General features: G+C 33.7%; 1 protein-coding gene across 3 annotated transcripts in view; it reads right to left on the bottom strand.

Annotated features, from left to right (window-relative positions):
- Positions 1 to 1039: 1039 nt before the first annotated feature.
- LOC143225800 (uncharacterized) overlaps positions 1040 to 18423 on the bottom strand; it is a 52793-nt gene continuing 35409 nt past the window's right edge. For all 3 annotated transcript variants that reach the window (XM_076455827.1, XM_076455829.1, XM_076455828.1), the window contains exons 3-5: positions 17092 to 17261; positions 4032 to 4287; positions 1040 to 3455 (exon numbers count right to left, since the gene is read on the bottom strand). In XM_076455827.1, the coding sequence (XP_076311942.1) occupies positions 1278 to 3455; positions 4032 to 4287; positions 17092 to 17261 (2604 nt within the window). In that variant the 3' untranslated portion in view covers positions 1040 to 1277. The remainder of the gene's footprint in view (positions 3456 to 4031; positions 4288 to 17091; positions 17262 to 18423) is intronic.

The raw sequence follows: 18423 nt of genomic DNA, 5'->3' as shown, positions 1-18423 counted from the left end.
TGGAAACAGACTTTAGAACAAAAACAAATATAAGTTTTCTTTCAAATATATTGACTTAGACAAATACAAAATGCTTCACTTTTGTAAGAGATTGACTTATTTTACTGATGTTACTGTATTTTTCTTTATTGTTATGCATTTCTCACATGACGAATTATTGAACGTTACACGTGCTTGGTATAATTTAACTGTGATGTCTGAATCTTTTACGATAAAAATATATATTGTTTTGAAATGTGAACTTCAAATAATTCCGTACATAATACAGCAGTGATTTTCAAAAACGTTTACTGCACTTCTACAAAAAGTTAGAAAAAAGAAAGTCACCTTTTAATTTTGTCATACTTGTCAAAGTACCTTTTTCATTACAAGACGAGTAAAATAAAATAATCAAACTACGTCAAAGTTGCAAAGCTTTTATCTCACTGGCAACAAAGTTCATGTTGAACAAAAGCAACGTAAAGGCTAAGCAGTAACTGAACTAACACTCTCATACATCACATTTGTCCAGAAAAGAACAAACCCGTTTAGAAAACGCAGAAAGAATAAATACCTACCCTGGTAATCCCTCCGTAAAATATATTTTAATAAAATTGTATACAATTATGAATGTGGTATTAAGACTACTTACTTAGCATTGAAACAATGCTTCGTTTATGTGAGTACTTTAAAAAAATCAAAACTGCATATTGATTAATACTTTTAGGGAGTTTCAGGAGTGAAGATAATAGGTTCTTTGTCATCAGATCATGTACTTTTATCGTTAGTGTGTGTGAGTACTTTGCTACCAAATGTAACACTTTTGTTCTTAAAAAAAACAAAATTATAAAAATAGAGGAAAGAACCGCTGGCAATTGCATTACCCACAGCAATGGTGAAGACTTCCTTTCCCCTTTCCCAGTCAAACAGAAAGAGCCAATTTTATTCTTAAAATAACCTAAGGTTAAAATCTCTAACTGTAGCTTGTGGGAGATAATTTGCTTAATGTAGGACTGAATCTTCCAACACCCGTGGAAGATGGAGACTACTTCAAAGGATCCAGTTCATAATAATTTTATTATTCAAAAGCATTGTAAAATGGACTCCCAGGCAAACAAAAACGTTAATGTTGTTTTTAAAATAATATAATTAGAAATAAAGGAGGCTATTATGGCTGCATTACCCATAAGCATGGAGAATAATCGCTACTATTCAAAATTTTCTCATTTAAAAGATTGTTATTTATGAATTTCTTCTGTCACTAGTGAATATCGGGAAAAAACAATGAAAGTTGCTTGTTATGTTGTCAAGTTATTTGTATCGCTATTAACTTGAAACCTTACTTGTAAGGAAAGAGGGTGAATTATTCTGACTACATTTCTGCGTTTTCCTTGCCAAAGAGATCTACCAACTCTTCTTGGCCGCACAGGTTGATAATGAAAACTGTGGAATGGATGATCAGGTGGAGCGTTACCCTTCCATCTAGGTTTCTTGGTAGTCGATGGTCTCGTTATGGGTGGCCTTGTTATTGGAGGCCTTGTAATAGGTGGTCTTGTTATTGGAGGTCTGGTTATAGGTGGTCTCGTAATTGGAGGTCTGGTTATAGGTGGTCTTGTAATTGGAGGTCTGGTTATAGGAGGCCTTGTTATCGGTGGTCTTGTGATTGGAGGCCTTGTAACAGGTGGTCTTGTAATTGGAGGCCTTGTAATAGGCGGTCTTGTTATTGGAGGTCTGGTTATAGGTGGTCTTGTAATTGGAGGTCTGGTTATAGGTGGTCTTGTAATTGGAGGCCTTGTAATAGGCGGTCTTGTTATTGGAGGTCTGGTTATGGGTGGCCTTGTTATTGGAGGTCTGGTTATAGGTGGTCTTGTAATTGGAGGCCTTGTAATAGGCGGTCTTGTTATTGGAGGTCTGGTTATAGGTGGTCTTGTAATTGGAGGTCTCGTTATGGGTGGCCTTGTAATTGGAGGTCTGGTTATAGGCGGTCTTGTTATTGGAGGTCTGGTTATAGGTGGTCTTGTGATTGGAGGTCTTGTTATAGGTGGTCTTGTAATTGGAGGTCTGGTTATAGGTGGCCTTGTGATTGGAGGTCTGGTTATAGGTGGTCTTGTAATTGGAGGTCTGGTTATAGGTGGTCTTGTTATTGGAGGTCTGGTTATAGGTGGTCTTGTGATTGGAGGTCTTGTTATAGGTGGTCTTGTAATTGGAGGTCTGGTTATGGGTGGCCTTGTGATTGGAGGTCTCGTTATAGGTGGTCTTGTAATTGGAGGTCTGGTTATGGGAGGCCTTGTAATAGGCGGTCTTGTTATGGGAGGCCTTGTAATAGGCGGTCTAGTTATGGGAGGCCTTGTAATAGGCGGTCTTGTTATTGGAGGTCTGGTTATAGGTGGTCTTGTTATGGGGGGCCTTGTTATTGGAGGTCTTGTAATAGGCGGTCTTGTGATTGGGGGTCTTGTTATAGGTGGTCTAGTTATTGGAGGTCTTGTTATAGGTGGTCTTGTGATTGGAGGTCTCGTTATAGGTGGTCTAGTTATTGGAGGTCTAGTTATAGGTGGTCTTGTGATTGGAGGTCTAGTTATAGGCGGTCTTGTGATTGGAGGTCTTGTTATGGGAGGCCTTGTAATAGGCGGTCTAGTTATGGGAGGCCTTGTAATAGGTGGTCTAGTTATGGGAGGCCTGGTTATAGGTGGTCTTGTTATGGGGGGCCTTGTTATTGGAGGTCTTGTAGTAGGCGGTCTTGTGATTGGGGGTCTTGTGATTGGTGGTCTGGTTATAGGTGGTCTGGTTATAGGTGGTCTAGTTATTGGAGGTCTCGTTATAGGTGGTCTTGTGATTGGAGGTCTGGTTATAGGTGGTCTTGTAATTGGAGGTCTCGTTATAGGTGGTCTAGTTATTGGAGGTCTTGTTATAGGTGGTCTTGTGATTGGAGGTCTAGTTATAGGCGGTCTTGTGATTGGAGGTCTGGTTATAGGTGGCCTTGTTATTGGAGGTCTTGTTATGGGTGGTTTGATTCCTGGTGGAAGTGTTGGATCAACAATTACAACAACAGGAGTAGTTGGTTCTCCAGGACAGCGATCAGTGCAACTTTCTTGGCAGATTTCAATGTTACAAGTTATGTACACATCCATACTGTCTGGAAAACTGAAGGCTTTTAATGACGTAAATGCAATGATGTCTGCTCCTGTATTACCCGTTTGAAGAGTTCGTTTCCAGTAATCAATAAGTTTGGGCCTTAATGGACAACCATCAAAGTCTGTGAGCTGTAGTTGCCTAGTGCTTGTGCTGTTATATTTTGGACTGTCAAATGCATAGCAATCTTTAACACTGATGTCAAAACGTTTGCTCTCATCTTGAACATATATTACAATTGTGAGTTCTTCGCCAATTTTAACAATTTCATCGATTACTCGTGACTGAGGAAAAATTCCTTTTTGAACATTCATCCAGCAGTTTATTTTATCTCCTTGGAAAGGGACCTGGGAGAAAAATTTTACACTAATGTAAACACAGGACAAGATTAAAATTTTGTGGATTTTAATGTTTTATTTAATCAATGATTGCCAGTTACTCAATAAAAGAATCTCAATCGAAAAGTCAGGTTGTTCGAGTTTTAATTGGCCTGTCCTCACGTTTAAAACAAACTCAGTTTATTTGCTTTTAGATCTTTTCAAATAATACAATACAAGTGCAGTAAAATGGTGTAAAACAAAGAATAACGCAATTTATGTTTTAATGCAAACCCATGCAATGAGTAATTTGTCTTGAATTCTAGCGTAATACGTTTTCACGCTCACTCGTAAATTATTTGGAAAATACAAAAACAAGACCCTAGCTTCTTTTGGTTTTGTTTAAACAACTCTTATGTAACTTTCTAAGTTAGGTATCTTTATACTTTGTTAAAAACAAAATAAAGAAATTAAAACAATTAATGCAACCAAAACTTTCAGGTTTATTTTACTTCTGTAAATGATAGTAAATAATCGAGTATTGATTAAAAAATAAAGAATGTTCTAGGAGCTTAAATTTAAAATCCAAATCTGTAATAATCTTACCGAAATAACATCAAGCATGTCCACGACGAAAGGTTGGAAAATTATTTTCTTTTGGAAAACATCTCTCCATTGACAAGAAATCCTCCTCGCCATGTCCCACACTTCCTGGAAGGCGGGGTCCATTTGGAAAATAATGATATTGTCGTAACTAAGACTTGCGTTAGGGTCAGTTGGATTTAGAATAGATGTTGTTCCACATCCATCTTTTGGTATTTCAAACGTAAAAGAAGATTTACCAGAATCTACTTCAACATACCTGAAATAAGGATTATCGACGTAGACCCAGTTACAAACCATTTACTCATATAACTGATTCTATTTCTTTTTCCCTCCTTGGAAATGATCTGATAATATATGTTTGAACAATATATCATATTTACCTCTTGTTCTAATTCACCTCAACTCTGACTTCATTGTGTTACAACAATCGTCTACTCGTTGTGCTTTCATGATTATATAGTTTATGAAATACTGTTGTAGTTTATTTAATGAAAAACTTAACCAACTTAAAGCTGCTGAATTTTTAACTAAATTTGTGTGCAAAAGTAAGATCCATTCCTATTCTGCTCATAGTGTGGTTTAACCACATTACTTGGAAAGTTGTTTTTTCTTTTTCTCAATGTACTATTTAGATTGAAAATTTCGTATAACACGTTGTACAGGTACATCATATCCTAAAATTTGAGAACAAGCTATTGCTTATAAGTAGAATTTCGTTCTAACATTGCTAAAATCTGTTTTCTCAACGAAACTAATAAAGGAAAGTATTATAACATCTGATTGTATAGTGTCTTATAAATGCATGCCAATTATAATCGAATTAGGAACGTTTTCATACGTACTTATTACTCATTTTTTTGTAAAAAGTGAAACTGTTTAAAACTGTCCAATTTGCTAGTTCCATCAAACAATTACTTTCCGTTTTTCTTCTGCGAATATCACATTTAAGAGCTAAATCAGGAATTATCAACTGTAAGGCATGATGTAGACTTAGTGGTATAAAGTTTCAAAATATGCATTACTGAAGTTTTGCTATTTATGAATATGAAAGGATTTATTTTAACGTTAAAAAAAACAGTTACGTTTATAAAAATATTTTCAAGACTTAGCGTCATATTTAATATTCTCATTAGTAGCTGCCAGTATTAAATATTTTAGCATGGTTGATTTGGGTACCTGCACTTGAAATTTGAGCTTAGAATGTAACACAATCATTCGAAAGATACTTGGTAGGTAGAATAGTCTTTTGACTATTTCTGATCTGTGAACAAGTATTTATTAAATAAATTTATAATGCAATCTAATCATTATAATCATAATTTGAAGGTAATATTAACTTCCATAATGCCGAATCTATAAAACTGTCTAATTAAATATGATAGGAAAGTATCGTTAAAAATACCAAATAATTAAATGATTTTTCAATACAGATGACAAAACAGTATATATTTGTTTAAGGAATTTAGAATGTCTTTCTAGTCATTGGAAAATAAACTAATGGATAGAATGATCTTTCAGTATAATTGACTTTTGAACGTAAAATTGTTAAATTACACTACACGTTGTTTAGTTGATAGAAAAATACCTCACGTGTGGAATGAGCTTTTAATACGATAATCTGTGAAACTGGACTTTTTGGTGAAGTTACAATGTAGTATAATAAATAACAAATCGATTCGTAAGTAAAGTCATCTTTAAATACGACTGACTGCTGAAATTATGCTTGTTAAATAAGATTAGCTTGTCTTTCATCACTAGAAGAATAATTTGGTAGAAACAGCTTTAAGTAAGCCTGGCATGCAACTGTATAATTTGCTCTATTACTTTATAATGTATTATACTCGTAAAAAATATTAGTTTTTTGCGTCATCTCTTAATTCATCTGAGTTGTGGATATAAAAATATAAAATGTAAAATAAGCTTAGAATACAATGTTAAAAATATAATAGGCCTAAAATTAATACCTAATATCTAGAAAAATAATTAATAGGTAGAATAAACTTTGAAAAGGGCAGCATATGAATTTATTGTCGTAAATTAACTTCAAATTACTCTGGTTATTAGAAAATAGGTCTTACATAGAACTATAATTCGGAATATGTCATCTACGGTGAATTAAATGTACGTGTTCGAAACACAGATTCTAATGCTCCAATACATAACTCTTAGCTTTAACTACACGTAAAAAAGAAAATGTATTCTTTGTCAGTAAAGTAAAATAATGGTTTCACTTTCTTCTTTTTTAACTATCAAAGACGACAATAATGTTACTGAAAACGACGGTAACTAAAGTTTTTTTTGTTTTTTTTTAATTTGAATATGTCGAAAACTCTGCTCTTCAAGATATTCTAGATTACGCAGACAGATGAACGTCCAAAGAATATTGTTTAGTGAATTATTTTATTTTATTGTAATTATTTCAGATCGCTTGTGAAGTTATATCGAACTTTAGAAGATATTTATGTATGGTTGGTGACGTTTTAATACCAGAATTATTAATTTTTGCTTTCAACAATATGATTAGTTCTTTGGTATTTTTAGAAAACACTATAAAACTATTTTCTGTCTTTTCGTTTGAGTTGTGGTAACGACACAAGCGCGACTTGGGCTATTCGTCGCTAATTTTGAATAGATAAACTAGATGTTAAGACAGCTGATCAACAGCGCTCATTGTCAGTTCTTGGGTCATTTTAATCGATTAGCGGGACTTGACCACCTTCACATAACGCACCAACGATTCCAAAAGGGCGGTTCGTGGTTAAGTGGCAAGAGGACTCAAACCATGGACTCTTGGACCTACTGTAAACTTTTTCGATAAAAGTGAACTTTTGCTAAGAGTTATTTTGCATCTTACGGAGTACTAAAAGAGCCGCTATCCCCAGTGATGAGATTCAAATATTTCAACAACCGGTTTAATCTCGCTTCCCCAATTTTTTTGCAGTGAAAAATAATAACAAAATATCTTACTGAAATAATTTATTTGGCATGCTTTAAATATTTCCAAATCGATACTTGATTATTATATTGAAATCTCATGATTATGGCAATTTCGTAGGACATTTTCCACATTGTCACGGAAATCATTAATGCTGATTTCGTGATGAAAAAGCTCACTGAAGTCATACAATTTTTCTTAAGCGGGTTTCCAATGGACCAGAACTCAATCAATATTCCAAGAATCTGGTTCAAGTATAGTTACTAGTTCATGAATTTTATTATCATTTTTTTTGTGCCTTAGTTTTATTTTAAGTGATCAAAATCCATCAATCTGACTTTCATATTTTTTATTACTGCTTCTAGTAGTTTTTGACGAGGAAGGCCTACATATCTTTGGTTTTCAATAAACTCAATATTATTAAGGATGTCAGAAACAATGGTTTCATCAATTTTCTTTTCAAAGGTTCCCCTACTTTCTTTGAGCATTTTAAATGCCTTAATAGACCTTTTTATTAGTTTTTTCAACTCTTGCTAAATTTAAATTTCTGGCTTGAAGGGCATTAGAAGATAAATTTCTAGTAGTATGTCTATCATTATTGTTAAATCCTCCAGTCTACATAGACTACATCATTTTTTCAAACTCACCTTCTTTTCTCTGTCTGCTCTAAGATGGCTGATACCAAATGTTCACACAGGAACACAGAGGCCTACATTAGTCTGTGGCAATGTTCTTCTTCCTTCGTCTAAGACTGCTGATCTGTCACTTGTAGAGGCCCATGCGAATCCGGCCTCAAACGTTATCGTACTGATTTACAATTGTGTTATTGTGCGTGACTTTACGTAGCAAAAATCCACATAATTACAGTCGATACATTGTACATCGAGCATTAGAAAACTAAGAGCCAGTAAGAACCGGTTTGGAGAACTAGTAAAATTTTAAGAGCAAGTTCTTAAGAACCGGTGCGAGCCAGCTGAATCCCACCACTGACTATCCCTCATTTTCAAATGAAGTGAGATATTAACGAACCAAGTTCATATTGTGTTCATAGATTAGATACTGACAGAGGTTTAAGACATGTGTTAACGCTGCGGAAGATCTCTGGCGAGCCAACTTCCAATCCATGCAGTACCACAAAATATTTCTCGCGTTTTCGCTGCTGACTGGTTACATTCACTCCTTTGTCAGTAGTTCAACAGTATAGACGGCGGCAGAGAGTCTTAGTAGCTTTGCCGTAAATACAAGATAGAAATTTCAAATAAAATTATATTTTCTCGTACCTTATTGGAAAAGACTAAGCAATCATATTTGATAATAATTAATATATTTATTTTTTCTTTCTAATAATTTATTTAAATGTTATAAACTATTAATCAAATATTTTAACTTGAACAATTGTCTACTACTTAACAGATAGCAAGGAATATGGGGTGTGGAAAAAAATACTTATCAGATGCCAGTAGTGGTGTGAATACAAAATAAGGATAATAACGGGTGTTTTGAGAACCAACTTCAGTAAGTAATTGAAAATAATAAGAAATAGCGTGAATATAAAAGCAATTGTAAGCAAGATCATAACAAATGATGTAAATACTAAATTTCAGTAAGAAAGAAGCTATATAATATTATATACACTCAGTATAACATTTGTAACAAATCTGAGCTATACTGCTCACAAGTCTCCTTTCGGTCGTATTTATTGGGCCCGGCATGGCCAAGCGTGTTAAGGCATTCGACTCGTAATCCGAGGGTCGCGGGATCGAATCCCGGTCGCACCAAACATGCTCGCCCTTTCAGCCGTTAGGGCGTTATAATGTGACGGTCAACCCACTATTCGTTGGTAAAAGAGTATCCCAAGAGTTGATGGTTGGTGGTGGTGACTAGCTGCCTTCCCTCTAGTCTTACACTGCTAAATTAGGGACAGCTAGTGCAGATAGCCCTCGAGTAGCTTTGCGAGAAATTCAAAACAAAGATCCGTGGAATGGATGTAAGATGGCGGTACAAATACTTACATGAAAGGCCCAATGGCATAAGAAATAGAAGAAAAAAAGATCAAATAATGAATTATTTTATTTCACTCTAATCAATACTTTTATGTTGTCGTACTTGAATTCCATCTGTACATTAAAATACAATGAATATTACTAAACAAATAAAGACTTATTATGAACATCAAAATACGATGTACATCGGTCAAAAAGGACTTTTTACTGTACACCAAAATACAATGTTCATCAGTGAAATTGAATGACTTTTGACTACAGTGAATCAAGGGGTCGGAACAGCACAGCGCGATTTGAGTATCTGTTTGGCGTACCCATCTAGGACTTTCTCTCAGAATAGTAGCATCAATCTATGTGCATAGAACAGCACCATACCCTTTATCTGTTGCTCATGTATGGTGCTGTTCTTGTAGCAGCCAAAGTTTAATTTGTATTTTACTTATTTGATTTTATTACATGATTTCCTTTTTTTGATGCCAAAATGTGATAAAGTATCTTGCCGGCTGTTGCCGTCCCGTGAAACACGCACATGAGCTAAATAAAAAAAAACATCTCTTGCGTAACACAGATAAGCAAAATGGTTGTAAATTCATTATTTCTAATCCACTTGCACATTCAAAGGTCGGGTGTTCGAAACGTGATATCACTGAATAAGCTTCATACGTAAACTATGTACGAGTTATAAACATGACAGTCAACCTAATTATTCACTTAAAAGTGCCGGACAAACCCCATGTTGCGGCGAGTTCTGTTTGGCTGGTCAATGCTCAAATGAATGAGTGAATATACTTGAGTTTGACCTGAGTGTTTAGCCGATGTGCACATAAGGTGCTTGTTTAGGCTGGAAATTCCAATTGAAATTTTTGTCGCAGCTTTTATAAACATTTGTATTGGTTTGTATGTAAATAAAATCATTGTACTGAATAATAAACTACGAAGACAACTAATTTTTTAATTTCAAGACTTTATTAAAACTTTGAATGAACATAAAAAATATTAAGTGACTTATTGTCAAATGTTTAAGACGTTTAATAAAAACAAATTGAGTCCACTTTTATTAGATAATGGTTAATTTAAGCTTTCAATGGCTTCCTTTTTAGTAGCTAATAATCAAAATTTCATGTATGTTTTAGTAAAAACGGTTTAGCTTTATATAACTATTTCCGGTTATAATTTTTTTAAAAGAAACTTACAATTTAGTTCGCTTTATTTGAGAGAATTTAACAAGAATACCTTACCTGAAACTTTCAAATACAAATAAAAACTCAAAACTAATTTTTAACAAAGTCAAAATTATTTGAAGTTAAAAATATTGAAGTTGTTTTAATTTTTACCAGTACCTAAAAAATGTGAATGAAATATCTTATTTGTAGGAATATAAATTGAACTTTATACAATGATTGTATTCTGGTGAATAATTATTGGAGAAAATCTCTGTGCAAACAAAATCCTATTAAACAAATATGTTATATAAGCAAAAAAATATTTCAAAAAGTATTATGCATTCTCTTACGCTATTTATAAACAAACCACGTGTTTGAGCCAGTAGGTGACCAAAACTGGTTTACTTTTAACAGCTCCTGGTTCTTGCTGTTTCAGCTTGATCCACAATACTATTAACACTTAAGATAATGTGGTTATTATATCGAAACCAAGAGAAATCATCGTTTCAGACGAAAACATCGATGTCTTACTCTTAACTGTATTTAGTTTAGAAAGCTCCCATTTTCTCTGGTGTTTGTGTATTCATTAAAAGCTATCACAGTGATGCTACCTGAAAAGTTGTGAGTTATAATTACTGTGGCACTTTTCTATTCATTAGACGAATATCACTTCAACTCCCATCCATATCTATTAGCTCTGTTTGCTCCTTTAAATCAAGAAAGGACATGGACTCACGAACTCCTGGTGGACGTTTTGAACTAGGCATTGATAAAGAGAACGCGTGGTTGATCGTGAACAACAAGATAAAGAAAACCGTGAACGAAAGGTTCTTCTGTCGTCTTGTTACTGGGGTTTCAGAAATTGAAATTATGTCCGTTTCGTGATGTTTACACCAAATCTATCAAGTTAGAAGCATAGTCTTCATGATAGATCTACTAGTTCTCTTTACATGGCTTAACATTACATGTTGGATAAACATCTGACTTGTCAATAAAGTTAAAAATCACTAAAGATTGCAAAATAACTTACGTTTATCCCTGTATTTCGAAAGCTTCTCGTTGTTGTTTTTTGGAAATATCAAACCAATGAGAACGTCAAAGGATTCCCTTGAGACGCTGTTATATTCACTGTTTTGGTCTGAGGATTTTTGAAATCAGAGTTGTTTTAAGCAATATAGTATTTGACCAAGATGTCATAACCAATTCCTCCATTTCAAACTAAAAGGGTCGTCTTCAGTACGAGCCATTCTACTGAGATAAGGTAAAATTCTCCATTTTATATTTCGGCAATTAACAGTCTACTGTATTTCCTAAAAAACTTCAACATTTCTACAGGAAATGACTTGAAAGTCATCAGCTTATTCAGTCATTGTGACCAATCACGTGAGATCGTTTTAACAATGTCCTATCCTTTTTGAATAAGTGGTTTGTTTATGAAATATTGTCGTACCTTCATTTAAGCGGCCATTATTGACCAGTGAAAGGATTCCATTATCGTTCACGAGAATCGAGACTTTATTGTAAGTAATTAAATATTTATAATACGTAATGCACCATTTAAAGTTACAAGATACAATTCAATGACGTAGAATGGACTCCGTTTATATTGTCAATGGAAGGCTTAATTAAACTGGTTCACTTTGTTCCAATTTGATATTAAATGTACTTAATTTTAAGGGCTTAGTACACATGTCAAAAAAATAGTAATTACTGTGGTTTACTAAAAATTCTGAGAACAAATTTGAAATTTTTAAATTTATGTAGTTTTTTCCTATCATATTCATCTATATTCATTATACTAACGAAATAAAAATATAACTTCAGTAATAACTGACAATTATTTTCATTGATATAAATAGACGATAAGTCTGAGGGCTTATAAGTTATAGAACTAAAACTCGAGGTGGGCAAAGTACAGAAAGTTCAATGTGTACCTTTGCGCTTAATAATGAGCATAAAAATATTAAAAAACACCAACTTATTTACATATTCACCCATTCATTAAAAGAAATAATGAAGATACAGCTCCAGATGTTACTTAATGTTGTGATTTTAAAATATGATAAAAAATAACAAGGAAAACCATTAAAAATTTAAACTGAATATCTTTAACCTGTTCAATGCCGTAGACGAGATAACTCGTCCAAGCCGATCGGTAACACAGTGCCATGGACGAGTTAATTTGTTCTCAACAATACCTAACTTCAACGCTAGATGTCAGCACCATACACCCATTTGACTAACTTACAAATTGTTTCACTTTCGATCTAAAATGACGTCACGAAAAAGTTACAAAATGAAGAAGCATTAGAGTTGTATTGTAGCAGCTGAAATACTTGGCAGTCAACAGGTTAAAAATCATGGTCTTCTACAGAGTAAAGTGTAACATTCAATAGAATAAAGCCGAATTTTTTTAAATAAGTAATATGCAAGTAAAAGTAAAATAATCAAGAAAAAAACAAGAGATATTTAAAGCTTCAAGATACGTGAACACATGAAGAATATATTTGGAAGTATGTTAAGTGTAAATGTTTTAAGGTATTTCAATATATAAGTGTGTGTATATATGCAACACACTCTTAAAATATTCTGCTTATGCGCTTTACTAGCAACTAGACCAATAAACAATGATGTTTATTAAGAACAAGACCAGCAAAAGTGTGGCTCACTAGCAGGAAAACCAGTAAACAATGTGGTTTAAAAATAAATTACACTATGAATTATCGCATTCTTCTCACAGCAGAATATTAAACTATCGATGGCCATTCAAGGTAAATTTAATTTAGGCAAATTTTTCAATAATTTTCTAATTTACCTAACTTTTTGTGTCGATTATTCATTGAAAAGCCTCCAAGCTAATTTCAACTGATCTTTCTCGGAAATAAATTTTCCGCTAGCGAGGAAAACTGTTTCTAAGTAGAATGAATCAAGAAATAAGGTCGAACATAGTGAATACTCATCGATACATTGATTTATCTTTATTTCGTAATGGTTTGTTTATAAGTTTGTTTTCGGATATTCGCGTACGGTTCAAATTAGCTACCGTCATTCTTATAACGCAACTACGAATTTAAAGTAGAGACTGAGTTTCTGTGGTAACGGGACGCGAACCACGAATCGTCAGGTCCCGAGCTCGCCTCTTTCATAATGGCAAACAATGAAGGACTCGCCGAGATTTTGAATAAAAAATCTTTCAAGGAACTAATGAAGTTAATATTTAGTTAAAACTGCGTGATAAGTGAACGTATAAATCTTAACTAAGCCTATTAATATGATAAAAAAACTGAAAAATAGCAATACTTTTTAAATTCCATTATATTTTACTGAGGAGAACCAGACATAAGGGTTAAACAAAGTAGCTTATGGAAACAGTCTGGTCAACGTATTGCTCCTGTTTAATTATCATAGCATTCACAACCTAAACTTTCCTAGGAATTCTAAATAAGTTAGTTACAAATATATTCATCTATATATATAAATATCTTAAAGGAAGTGATTTAGCTATAAGTCATTTACATTGTTAGATAAATTTCACAGCAGCACACTAGCTACGACAGTTATAGAATACAACCTTACTATGGCTCTCAGACGTTTATTTGTAACATTAGATTGTTACAGTTATGGAAGATAACTTTACTGTGGCACTTAAACATTCATTTATACTGTAAAATATTACAGTTGTGGAAGACAACTTTATTCTAACTTTCAATTGTTCGTTTGTAACGTAAAACTAACTACTACAATTATAAAATGAAATTTTATTATGACTCTTGGACTTCGATTAAATTAAATCAATTTAATTTATATTAAAACAACGGTTGATCTTTTTTTGTGGTTACCGCTTCACTTTCATTCCTTTCAACCAATAAAAAGCGTTCTGGTAATATATATATATATATATATATGCATATATACAAACTGTCCTTTATTATAGCTTACAAAACCCTATCACCACCTTATTAAAGTATTTTAGGGAAGTTTAGGAAAAGGAAGGACAATGGCACAATAAATTTAAAAATGATTATTTCAGTGTTGTTTTAAAGAATGATTTTATGAATATCAGAATTTTAAATTATTTTAAAATAATTCATTTTTATGAGGAAAAGTTTTAGAATTTTTTTGGAGTATTTGTTGCTTTGTTTTCCTTTTCAATTGTGATAACTATTTAAAAGAAATTGTTTTTCTATTAACTGGAATATGGTACAAATTTATGTTTTGAATCTTTCTTCAAACTTATTCATTATAACAGTTACCTGAAGAGATCAACTTCATGGTTTTCGTATTATTTCGGACTCGAAGACACATCAATAACACCACGATCAAACTAATAGTAAAAAGTCCCAAGAGAACAGCAAGGCCTGTGAAAAAACTTGTAGCAGACATACAGTAGTTGGTACTGTTTTTCTGGTTGAGTAAACGAAGTGCTTGAATATAGTCACTCTCCAAGTCTGACAAATCATCAGGAGCAAGAACGGTAAAAGAACGATACATAGATAACGTTGCATTGTTTTCATTGTTACGGTGGTTATTTAGACTTAACTCAATGTCCCTGCGTTTTCTCCCCACGTGGGTTTTATAACGACCGAATTCACCCAAAAAGGTGTGAAAAGCATTCGCTTTGTGCGAGCCTTTTGTTGTAGGAGTAGGTGGCGTTCTAATTGGAGGTTGTACTGTAGGGCGAGTAGGGCGTGTTGGAAGACGTGTACTTCGAGTTGGAGGACGGGTAAGTCGGGTTGGGTGGCGGGTGGGGCGTGTAACTCGAGTTGGAGGAGGGGTAGGTGGAGTGAAACGAGGTGTTGTACGAGGTCGAGGTGTACGCCTCGTTGTAATAGTCGGAGGAAATTCTGTTCTTCCTCCAGGATTAGTTTCATCTGTTATTTCTGGTTGGCACGAACTAGCACAGGAAGTTTTACAGATTTCAACGTTACATGCTATGTAAACGTCCATTTTATCTGGAAATTTGAATGCATTGATAAAGCCATATGCGATTATGCTAGCTCCTGTATTTTTAGTCCTTCGGGTTCTATAAAATGATCGAAGTAGCTTTTCTTTTACTGGACACCCTGACTTATCAGTTAACTGAATACGTCTTGTCTCAGAATTTTCAAAATCCGAGTTATCATAAGCATAACAATCCTTAACAAGAAGATCAAATGAGCCATCATCATCGCGTGTGTATATAACAATGGTGAGGGTTTCTCCAATTTTCACAATTCCGTTCAAGGGAGGAGCAAAAGGTCCTTCTCCCCTTTGAAGATCCATCCAGCAGTCGACGTTGTCTCCTGTGAAGAACACTTCCTTGACTTCCAGCATGTCCACAGTGAATGGGCGGAAAGTAACAAACTTTTCAATACTCGATATCCAGGCGCACGAGATCTTTCTGGCTATGTCCCAAATCTCTTGAAAGAGTTCGTCGTTCTGAAAGATGATGGTATTATCGAACCCAAACTGACCCGTACCATCGACATTGTCATTCGCTGCAGTTCCGCACCCATTCATTGGTATAACAAATTCATAGGAATTTCTCCCACTCTTAGGGTTGACGTATCTGTATTAGCAGTGGTTGAATGGTGAAATAGGAAAGAAAATCGATAGGTAAATGTGTAGAAGTAGACTGAGAAAGGTTTAGACCAATACTTCAGAATATTAGTTGTCTATTAACAATTAATATTTTTGTTTAGTTTTTGGATAATTAAAAAAAAACATTTTATTTGGTTTAGTATTATTTATATTGATGCTTTAGTGAAAAAGTTTCCTTCAGTAATTTGTTTCAGTTATTTACACAAAATCAGTTAATTTGTATCATTGCTTTATTCAGTCTTAATCCTTAGCTCAACTAGTTATTTTATTAGTTTGAATACAAACAGATTATTTAATTGGAGAATTTAAACCACACATCCAAAACCACAACGAACGTTATTAAGAAAAAAATTTGTGCTATATAACATTAAAATTCTGTACCGTTTTTCATGAACGAAAACTGAACTTTGAAAAAAAAAAAAAAACCCAAACACTGGAAAGGATAAATTGTTCTATGGAGTTTCAAAGTAAAAAAGCATCAAATATAATAAGTTTATGAAGTTTCGTGATTCATTAGTTATGAATGTTTCAAATTTCCTTTGAAATTGCAAAAAAACAACAACTGAGAAAGCAATAAGGTATAAAAAACTGTAAAAATTTAATAGCATACTTGTTAGGTTGAGAAAAAAATGTTTAAACAAATTGTATAATTATTCTGGTCTATTTGCTTGAAACAATAGATGAATATTTGTAAAACATATATTATTCCTAACTTAATATTACATACTTTATTGGAGTTTTGGTAAAACTAACCAAAGTAAGATAATCGCACAGTACATAGTAACTGTAATGTCTTCATTGAACTCTGATCTTTTCTCAACTGTAATTTTTTCGAAGAGATATTTAATATAAAGTTTTGGTTGCATTGAATTACCCTCACAGGTCAAATTCGCAAGGACAACAAAATATCTGAACTTTTTGCTTCTTTTCGTTTAATTTCAAATCCTTACAACTATACCTGGAAAATATTTGTGTCATTGGGAGCAATTTTTTATTCATAATACAAATGTTTTATGTTTCTTTTACTTCTGAGTCTTTACTTTTTTACTTTGAAGATATTGTTAGGGCCAGTTTTTTACAGTTAAGGCAATAATTTTATCTATACATAGTACAGCAAGGAAAAGTAAGAATCTAGGTTCCAAGTTAAGACTGCTTCTACAAACAACGCATTTCTGGACTTTTAGGATATTTTTAAATGAATAAATAACTGAATGGCACATGATATGTAATAAACCAATTACAAAGCAATACTCGCACGTGTGTAGTGGCTTTGGTTTGTCCTTGATGAAAGTTAGATCATCCATCTAGCTTAGTTATTTGGTTCGAGCCTCTCTGTTTGTTTGTTGTGGTTTTTTTCAATGTTTAGTTTAAAATCTTACCGGCAGGAAGCAGTGCTGTAATGACCCTTCGAAAATATGATTCCATTGTAAGGTCTGTCAAACTCAACACGAACCGTCATTCCTGTTTTTTCACACTGCACGTCCAAAGAGACGATCTGAGGCATCATGGCTGCAGGTGATAACCCAATGTCTAGCTGGCCCCATGTTGCCTGATTAACAAAAATATTTTATGAGTTTCCATAAATTATATAACATACAAAGTATTAAAAAAGTGTTTTCTTATAGCAAAGCCGCATCGGACTATCTGCTGAGTCCACCAAGGGGAATCGAACCCCTGAAATAAAAAAAGTAAATAAATTAGAATTGTGTCCCTTCGGAATTCATGAGAATTGTTGTCCTCAATTAATACAGACTTGTCTCTACACATGACTTCAAAAGATCGTAATACAATGCAAAACAATCTTACATAAAGGAAAGACAAAAACACAAGAAAGTAACGAACAAAAGATCGTCGTAACTACAACGACAAATGCAACAAAATTCTTCAAAGTTTATTCATATTTTTGCGACCAAAAGCAAACTAATAAAGTAAATTATATCTAAAACTAAAACAGCATGAACAATCATGGGGGCAATTCTTTATAACAAAGTACTTGAAATATTGTCAAAATTAAAAATAGCATTTTGGAAACAAATGTGCACTAAGGAAGAGATTTATATTTCTACCAAGTATTTATTTATTAGCAATTTATTTTAGCCAGTTCAAACCTGGTTTCGAGATTAAAAATGTTTTACAATATATAATAGTAAGTCATTCCCTGTCTGATACTTATTATAAGCTCAAAATTAATTAATTAACGCATTGACTGAAGTATTTTCTAAACAGGAGAGAGAGCGATATAATTTGTTGGATAAATCACACACAACAATGTAATACACAAGTCGATTAAGGGTGTACCTTAAACAATGGATCAAATCATAATCAAGTTTGTTTGTTTGTTTTGAATTTCGCGCAAAGCTACACGAGAGCTATCTGCGCTAGCCGTCCCTAATTTTGCAGTGTAAGACTAGAGGGAAGGCAGCTAGTTATCACCACCCACTTTTGGGCTACTTTATTTCCAACGCATAGTGGGATTGACCGTCATATTATAACACCCCCACGGCTGAAAGGGCGAGCATGTTTGGTGCGACCAGGATTCGAACCCGCGACCTTCGGATTACAAGTCGAGTGCCTTAACCACCTGGCCATGCCGGGGCATGGATTAAATACACAAGATAATAACTCGATGTGGCTTTGTTATAAAAAATACACATACACAAGACTATAAATAAGTGCGTGTGTACGCACGCTTTGTTAATACAATAATCTTT

This window comes from Tachypleus tridentatus, chromosome 9 (genome assembly GCF_004210375.1).
Source record: "Tachypleus tridentatus isolate NWPU-2018 chromosome 9, ASM421037v1, whole genome shotgun sequence".
NCBI classification, from domain to species: Eukaryota; Metazoa; Arthropoda; class Merostomata; order Xiphosura; family Limulidae; genus Tachypleus; species Tachypleus tridentatus.
Note: the sequence above shows the minus strand (reverse complement) of the source record. Positions and strands in the feature narration are given on the sequence as shown.